The following is a 9,129-nucleotide window of genomic DNA, read 5'->3' on the forward strand; positions in this document are numbered from 1 at the left end:
CGATGCGCTTGTCCTGGTTCGCCTCAAACAAGAAACGGCGTGAAATATCTTGTGACATACCCCATTTTAGAGAAGGATATCATTGAAGGCATCGCTAGTAAATTTGGATTACCCGAAAAAGACACCAGGGATGCAAATAATCTAAGACAATATGAAGCAATTTTTCCTCTAACAACTTTGCTTGTTCCCGCAAAGGATGTCCCGGAAGTGAGGTGGCGTAATGGTTCTCTCTTCCAGGAAGCTCACCTGCTCCTAGAGCAGTGATTCCCCTGGAAAAAGTTGTACCTGGTACCAAATCAACAAAATGAAATTTACATGTATTTCTTGGCGTAGGTGTTTCTGCGGCAGTTGTTATGATGATGGTAGCTTGTGGGTTTCTTATATGCATTCGGTGTCATCCTAGGAGGTTCCAACCTTTAACTCCTAGAAGTTCAGTGTCATCGAATGTCTCACCTGATTTTCTTGATGGAATGTCCAAGTTAAAGCAATCATTGATTAATTTCAGCTTGGAGGAGCTAAGGACTGCGACAGAAGATTTCAATGAGGCTTCCAAGATCGGTGTGGAAGTGTATAGAGGTAGAATTGGAGTCAGAGGAAGGTGCTCGCCGTGTCATTTACATTTTGACAAAGATCAATCATCTAAACATTGTAAAGCTTGAAGGAATATACTATGGAGCTAATCCTTATCTTGTATACGAATTCGCTGAGAATGGTAGCTTAAGGGACTGCTTGTCAAATAAGAAATTGGATAGGCAGCTTACATGGTTAAGAAGGATGCAGATTGCTTTTGATCTAGCAGATGCCCTTCACTACTTACACTTCTGCACAGCACCAGCCTTTGTTCATCAAAATATAAACACTAGAAATGTGCTTATAACTGCCAATTGGAGAGCCAAGATTTCTGGGTTTAGACTTGCAAAACCTGTCATTTCTGACGAAGAAAAGGAAGACATTTTCTGGAATAAACATATGACTCCAGGCAGAGAGGCCCATTGGACACCTGAATACCTTACTAATGGTCAGGCCTCTCTACAGGTGGACGTATTTGCATTTGGAGTTGTTTTGCTTGAGTTAATATCAGGAAAAGATTTGTCTAGGGATGGGAAAATCTTGAAGGATTCAGTCCGTTTTTTATTTGATGGAGCGTTTGAAGATTCTTCTCATTGCTTGGAAAAGTTGAAGGAATTCATGGATCCTGTTTTGGGAGGAGATTATTCATTGGGTGATGCTATGTGCTTGGCATTCCTGGCCAAGGGTTGCATGGAGGAGGATCCTCATCATCTACCCACCATGAATCATGTTTTGAAAGCTCTTTCAAGAATCGTATAGTATAGTTCATATTTTCTTAAGATTATTTTTTAAAAATGGGTTTTCAAACTGGTTATTTTGCGAGATAAAATATCTTGGTCTACATCTATTTCTAATTTTCTCAGTTTCTCTTTTAGTTATTATTAACAATTTTATTTATTTATTTACAGAGATGATTATTAGATGTTTGGATAAATTTTTCAATTTACACTTATAAGATATATTAAGTAAAAAAAAACATATCAAAATAGCTGTACACTCAAGTTGTTTTTGAGAAAGAAAAATTACGACCCGCTACGAAACGCATATCAAATCAAATTTCTAGTTGCACTTTAATTAATGTTTTTTTTTTCACTCTTATTTTTTAGATTTTTTTGTGTAATTGATTTGTTTTTATTGATTACATTCGACATTTGATTTGTTAAAGATTCTACTTCATATGATCTTATCTCTCTGTATTTTTTTTTAATATTGTTTTTTTAAATGTGTTTTTTTTTCAAGGTTTCATACTAATTCATTTAGAATTTTTTTTTGTGTTCTATACAAATGCAGTTCATTTTAAAAAATAAAAAATATTTATTTTTAAATAATATTGATGATATGTTTGGCCTTGCATAATATTGTTTTTAGGCGTGAGTTTGTGTCAATTTTATTTGTATTTATTTTTTAAGTCATGAGTTTTTTAGATTGTGGATTTAACTTTTATTGATTTTAATAAACAAGTTAAATAAAAACAATTAGATGAAAGTTTTATTTTATACGAGATTGATCAATATCTTGATTTACATCTTTTAATTTTATCAATTTTTATTTTGGTTATTATTAATAATTTTTTTTTTCAGTTTGTTTACGTTGCTAATGGAATATTCATTTCATTGCCCACAGAATTGAAAACCATGTTTAGATATGTGGCATTGGAAAATATCACAGCATGCATTCCACATAATTGACAAACAAATTTTCAACGACAGTATTCTGTTGGCATTGGAAAATATCAACAAAATATGTAGTCGATATTTTGCAATTCAAAATGTTTTCCATACGACAACATCGGCAACCTTGTTTAACACAGAAGGTGTAGAAAACAGAAGGTGTTGAAAATTCAGGTCAAATATTATAGAGAAAATTATAAAGAGAACTCTGATATATTCATAAAAGTTTTTTTCATTAATTCTGTTCTAAGAAGTAGCCTCCAAGGCTATTTAAATATAAGAAAAGCATTCTAATTAGTAGAATATTAATTAAATTGAAAATTCTAATATAAATAAGAAAAGAAATCCAAAAATAACAAGAGAAATAAAGATGATTTTGGAATAGTAGCTTCAGACCTAATTTATGCATGTAAAGGAAAACAAATGGCATTAGCGTTAGAGTATTTCAAAACTTTTTAAGACCTGAAAAAAAAAGAAAGTAAACTCACGAGTGAAATAAAGTTAGAAATCATCGCAGGTACTGATATCGCAGCTAAACAATGGTCCCAATAATGATATTAAATAATGCTGATGTATTAAATATTAGGCTAGATCGGTTACTAGCACTGGAAGGAAAAGTAAATGATATTAGGCCAGGAAAAGTAAATGATATTAAATATTAGGCTAGATTGGTTACTTGCATTGGAAGGAAAAGTAAATGATATTAGGCCAGGAAAAGTAAATGATATTAATTAATATTAGGCTAGATCGGTTACTTGCATTGGAAGGAAAAGTAAATGATATTAGGCCAGGAAAAGTAAATGATATTACAACCAATAAAATTGGAAAATTAATATCTTCTGCTCACCAATATATATATATATATATATATATATATATATATATATATATATATATATATATATATATATGGCCATAATAGGGTTGTACATAATACTAATCATCTAGTATATTACACATGATCAGAAACTATATAAGATAAATACAAAATAAATATAAATATACATAATAAACATTCTATAATATGCCCCTTCAAGCTGAAGGATCAGAAGAATCCACATGAAGCTTGGACCGAAAATAAGTGAAGGACGCATGAGGAAGAGGTTTGGTAAGAACATCAGCAAGTTGATCCCGGGAGGAGATGAACAAAACTGCAATTTCCTTTTTAGCAACTCGATCACGAACGAAGTGATAATCGACTTCAGCATGCTTAGTGTGAGCATGAAAGATAGGATTGACAGACAAGTAGGTAGCACCCAAATTATCACACCAAAGGATAGTAATAGGATCAGAGGAAAAATAAAGATCTGACAACAGAGCCCGAATCCATAAAATCTCAGCAATACCATCCGCAAGAGCCTTATATTCTGCTTCAGTCGATGAACGAGCCACCGGGCGTTGTTTTCCAGACTTCCAAGAAATAGGTGTTCGGCCGAGATATACCAAGTAGCCACCGATGGATTTTCTGTCATCAAGACTACCAGCCCAATCAACATCTGTAAAACCATGTAAGGAAAGAGAGGAACCCCGAGTGATGTGCAGACCATAAGATGCCATTCCTTGGAGGTACTAGACAATTCTTTTGACAAGAGACCAATGGTTATTGGTAGGCGAGTGCATAAATTGACAGACTTTATTAACAGCATAACAAATATTCGGGCGAGTAAAAGTGAGATACTGTAAAGTACCAACAATTTATCGGTAACGGGTAGGATCAGAATACTGAGTATCCGAGGTAAACAATAGCTTAGACGAGGATGTTTCGCAATTCAAAATGTTTTCCATGCAACAACATCAGCAACCTTGTTTAACACAAGGTTTTCGTTTATCAAATTAAAAGTAATTAAAACAGAAGGTGTTGAAAATTCAGGTCAAACATTATATATATTCTCACGTTATTAATAAACACCGAAACCCCCCTCAGCTGCCTATAAATACACCTGATCTATGCAGATGTTGTTCACTGCTCTATTTCCCTAACCGATAAAAAAACTTGCCATCTATTGAACATCCTTGCCGAAGCAACATGTCTACCCAAGTCTCCCAAGAAGTTGTACCCAAGGCTCATCATAATGAGATTATTCGCCGGACAGCCAATTATCATCCAAGCATTTGGGGTGATCAATTCATTTCCCATCTCCCCAAAGACAAGGTCATTAATGCATGCAAAAAGGACAATACTATGTCTATATATATATATATGATTCTTTGTTATTTTCTTCTCCCTTTGAGAAATTTTAATGATGCGTTTAATAGTATGGTAACTAATGCAGGTGCATGAAGCCACTGAATTGCAAGAAATTGAAAAGCTGAGGGAACAATTTAAGAGGGAACTCTTGGCTGCAGCTAGTAATTCATCACAACAGCTGGATCTTATAGATGCAATCCAGCGCCTAGGTGTGGCTTACCACTTTGAAACAGAGATAGAAGAAGCATTACAGAAAATCTACAATAACCGTATTGATATGGAAGATGAAGACCTTTACAACACTGCTCTTGGTTTTCGACTGCTAAGACAACATGGCTACAACGTTTCATGTGGTAATTAATATATGTATGGCCATTTGTTATAAGAAATGTGCATCACATAATCTTCATACAAATTTTCAAGTCCATTTCTTTGGTGATTTAATTCAGATATATTCAACAAGTTCAAAGATGACAAAGGTTATTTCAAGCAATCCAATGATGTTCGAGGCATCCTAGGTCTCTATGAAGCAGCACATCTAGCGGTGCATGGAGAAGATATTCTTGATGAGGCCCTTGCTTTCACAACCATCCACCTCAAGTCCATGGAAACTAGTCCAAACTGTCCACTAACAGCAAAAGTTTCTCATGCCCTAAAGCAGCCCATCCAAAGGGGCGTTCCAAGACTGGAGAGCAGGCGCTACATTTCTATCTATCAGGACGAGCCGTCATGTAACAAAACTTTACTAAGGCTTGCAAAGTTGAATTTCAATCTCGTGCAAGAATTACATAAAGAAGAGCTTGCAGAAATTACAAGGTGATACTTGTATCCAAATTTAGAATGAATGCACGTTGACATGTTAAAATGAATATTGACGCAGAGCAAGTTATAATGCGTGCATAAGCGCCTTTTCTTTCCTTTTCTTTTTTCGAGGATTACTTGTGAAGCTATTTACTTCTTCAGATATATAGTGCTCAATATTTTATTTGTTTCAGGTGGTGGAAGGGTTTGGACTTTGCTAGAAGGCTTCCTTTTGCAAGGGACAGGGTGGTCGAGTGCTTCTTTTGGATAGTAGGTGTATATTTTGAGCCTCAGTACTCCCTCGCGAGGAAAATACTTACCAAAGTAATAGCCATGACATCGATTATTGATGACATCTATGATGTTTATGGCACCCTTGAAGAGCTGGAACTTTTCACAGAAGCAATTGACAGGTTTGTTGCATGGAAACGGCTCTTTTATTTTATTTTTTTAAAAAGTAGAGCTTAATTAAGAGACAAATAACGGTTACAATGCGATTACAAAAACCTGGACACTTAATTTTCAGGTGGGACACTAAAAGCATGGACCAGCTTCCAGATTACATGAAAATATGTTATGAGGCACTATTGAATGTTTTTAGTGAAATTGAGGAAAAAGTGGCGAAGGAGGGATGGTCCTACCGAGTCCACTATGGAAAAGATGCAGTATGCACCACCCTCTTGACTCTCTCCTTAAATCAAATACTAATATACTATGTTGTAGAATTACTCTATTATGTTTAACTTAGTATTCATTTTTATATGTACGATGTATAACAGATGAAAGTTCTAGTCCATGCCTACTTTAACGAAGCCAAATGGTTCCATGAAAATCATATCCCGACGATGGAAGAATATATGCAGGTGGCTCTAGTAACGTCTGGTTATTCCATGCTCACAACCGTGTCTTTCATTGGCATGGGCGACATGGTGACCAAGCAAGCATTTGACTGGGTGTTCAATCACCCTAAAATTATTAGAGCCTCAGAAACAATTGGCAGACTCATGGATGATGTAAAATCACATAAGGTATGAGCTTATTTTAATTTGTTAAAAAACATTTAAGTAAAGATTGTTTGAAATTCCTTGAAAGTAATAGCTGTTGGAGTTAGGATAACTTGATAGTTTGGAAATGGATGAACTGCTTGGATTGTTGAGGAGGAAATAAACAACTAATTTCATTGATGCCATAAATATGGTAGAAGTTTGATACATTTATTTTTATATCAATTTATTATAGACCAAATATAATTGTGCTCCATGATCGCTTTACTAATTATAGCTTCTAGATTTTTTACTGAAAGTATGGATTAATTCCCAAACCTTTTCCCTTTATTTCCAACCAATACAAAAAATCCACCCTACATGTCATAAAGGTCTGAGCTTCTTTTAATCTTATTGTGTATACTTTTCAGTTTGAACAGGAGAGAGGACATGCTGCCTCAGGAGTTGAATGTTACATAAGGCAATATGGTCTCTCGGAACAAGAAGTGTATAAAGAGTTTCACATGCAAGTCGTCAATGCTTGGAAGGATATAAATGAAGAGTGTCTCAAACCTACCGCTGCGCCTATGCCTCTGCTTGAACGCATTCTCAATCTTTCGAGAGTCATAGATGTCATTTACAAGGAGGAAGATGGGTATACCCATGTTGGAAAAGTAATGAAAAACAATGTTGCGTCATTGCTTATAAATTCAGTGCCAATATAACTGCTAGGTTGCGGATTTCCGCTTGCGATTACAATGGAAATAAAGGCAACTCCCTACTATAGCCCCATGCTAATGAGGAGCAAAGGAGACTTTCTAATAGAACAAGGAGACTTATTTTTCTTATTTTCTACTTTTTCTATTTTAGTTTGATATACAAAAATAAAACCTAGACTGTTTAACAAAAATATATAATAATGTGAGTACGTGTCGTTTTCACAAAGAGTATCTAGCCTAATATTGTACTACACAAACAAAGATGGGGGTTTAAGTATAAAAAGATAGTTCAAAGAAAATAACTAAGAAACAACTCAAATTAAAATATAAAAAACATTCAAAAGAACAAATCTTGGTCGAAGTCAACATCCACCATCGGGTCTTTTATAACCGATCATCGATGCATATATATCAATTAACACTTTGAATATTCATCATTATAACTATTTTCCTATCTCTCCTCAGCTGTAGTTAATTAGAAAACAATAAATCTAATTAACCCTAACTACTAAACAACTTAACAAGCCTTAAAATTTAATCTAATAGCAACCTAAAAAATTAGAGAGATTGGTGAAGCTAAACAACACAAGCATAAACATTTGCATTTAATTTAGTTGAAAATTCTTTCTGAGATTTACTAATTTCTGATGCAGCAAATCATTAATTTTTATTTTCTTCGCAGATTAGAGAGATCAAACAATTACGGATTTGATATCTAACCTAGCAGTAGATTCCAACAAATAATAAACTACAAGCTTCCTAGTAATTAAACAAGACAGTCATTAAAAATAGGCACCGAAGAGCATTAAATACTCAAAGTATAGATTAAACAATGAAAATAAAATAGATCTCACAGATTTATTGATTCAGAGACTTCTGTTTCCTTCGACTAAGTCAAATTTAGTTACATGATACCATCATTAAAATAACAAAGGACACAAAAAAAATAGGGAAGAGAAAAAAAAGAAATAAGAGAGGAGATGAAATCTGACTTGATCTCTTTTTTTCTCTTTTGCACGTTTTTTTCATATTTAGAAGCCTACTAAATCTCTAAAAATACTCTCCAATAATAACAATGAAATTTGAATATTCAATGAAATTATTAAATACTAAAATAGAGTCAATATAACAAGAAAAGTGATGTCTTCAGCTAGAATTCATGCACCAAATCTGGAAGCTTCCAAAAATAAATCACATCATATAAGATTTTCATGCCCAAGTATGTTCCAGCACTTTGGTAGCACAGGTGCAGCGTCTTTATGCCCAATTTCGACTTTGATGTAGTCAGTATCTCTCAAAACCCAACACATGAAAGTCATAGATTTGTTATGTAGGGTTCCATAGCATTTTGGATCACCTCAATCGGAGCTCGGGTGAGAGTGTTATGCTCTAATTACAAAGCTGTGTTGAAATTGTCTAGAATCGCCCAATTAACATCGTTTCACCATTAATGCCTCGATTTACATCCTAAATCAAAATATAAAAATAATGATTATATTCAAGCATCAAATAAGTATAAAGTAATAAACATTAAGGGAGAAAAATATGATATTTTACATTCTCATCAAATTCCCTCACACTTAGCTTTTGCTTGTCCTTGGACAAAACTCAAATTAACTTTCCATGAAAAACTAAATAAAGGTTGCAATGCCATCAAGAAAAAACAATCAAGCTCTTCAAAAATCATTACATATCATTAATAAACATTCTTAAATAACTTATGATTATTAATAAGTATCTCGTCTTGTGGCTTTTGAAAATAAACAAGAGTAAAGGTTTGATTCTGAGATGTTTCTGGCTAAGATTACTACTACTCACATTGTTATGGTTATTACTGACTTAAAAGGGTGGTCAATTCGACATATAAATGTGATAAATGCATTTCTGCATTGAAATCTTAAAGAAAAAAAATATATGACTCATTCACTTAGCATGTTTAACCTTAAAGAAAAAAAATATATGACTCATTCACTTAGCATGTTCACTCACTCCTCCTCTAAAGTTTGTCGTTTAAAGTGATCTCTATATGATTTGAGAAGTTTTATTTTACTCTTCTTGATTTTAATTTTATTTAGATTCTATTTCATTGTTGTACTTTTTGTATATAAGGATGATATTGTTATTAAAGGGCCTGATTCTTAGTTGATTGAGCATCTATAAATGCATTCTAACACTTCATTTCATATGAAATATCTCGA

General features: G+C 33.7%; 2 protein-coding genes across 2 annotated transcripts; both read left to right on the forward strand.

Moving 5' to 3' along the window:
• Positions 1-540: 540 nt before the first annotated feature.
• On the forward strand, positions 541-1,329 carry LOC7453809 (protein LYK5). The gene has a single exon (XM_024586837.1). The coding sequence runs from the start codon at positions 541-543 to the stop codon at positions 1,327-1,329; it is 789 nt and encodes a 262-aa protein (XP_024442605.1).
• A 2,866-nt stretch (positions 1,330-4,195) lies between these two features.
• Positions 4,196-7,157, forward strand: LOC7457783 (sesquiterpene synthase 2). The gene is made up of 7 exons (XM_002321606.4): positions 4,196-4,392; positions 4,514-4,781; positions 4,878-5,244; positions 5,424-5,642; positions 5,756-5,894; positions 6,009-6,257; positions 6,644-7,157. The coding sequence occupies exons 1-7, from the start codon at positions 4,267-4,269 to the stop codon at positions 6,935-6,937; spliced, it is 1,662 nt and encodes a 553-aa protein (XP_002321642.1). The 5' UTR covers positions 4,196-4,266; the 3' UTR covers positions 6,938-7,157.
• The last annotated feature ends 1,972 nt before the right edge of the window (positions 7,158-9,129 follow it).

Source organism: Populus trichocarpa, chromosome 15, assembly GCF_000002775.5.
Source record: "Populus trichocarpa isolate Nisqually-1 chromosome 15, P.trichocarpa_v4.1, whole genome shotgun sequence".
Classification (NCBI taxonomy): Eukaryota; Viridiplantae; Streptophyta; class Magnoliopsida; order Malpighiales; family Salicaceae; genus Populus; species Populus trichocarpa.

Excerpts from the sequence above, each read along its gene's own strand:
- LOC7453809 (XM_024586837.1), top strand. The coding sequence starts at position 541 with ATGAGGCTTCCAAGATCGGTGTGGAAGTGTATAGAGGTAGAATTGGAG.
- LOC7457783 (XM_002321606.4), top strand. The coding sequence starts at position 4,267 with ATGTCTACCCAAGTCTCCCAAGAAGTTGTACCCAAGGCTCATCATAAT. Across the intron at positions 4,782-4,877 it reads TGGCTACAACGTTTCATGTG|ATATATTCAACAAGTTCAAA; the intron begins GTAATTAATATA and ends GATTTAATTCAG. Across the intron at positions 5,643-5,755 it reads TTCACAGAAGCAATTGACAG|GTGGGACACTAAAAGCATGG; the intron begins GTTTGTTGCATG and ends CTTAATTTTCAG.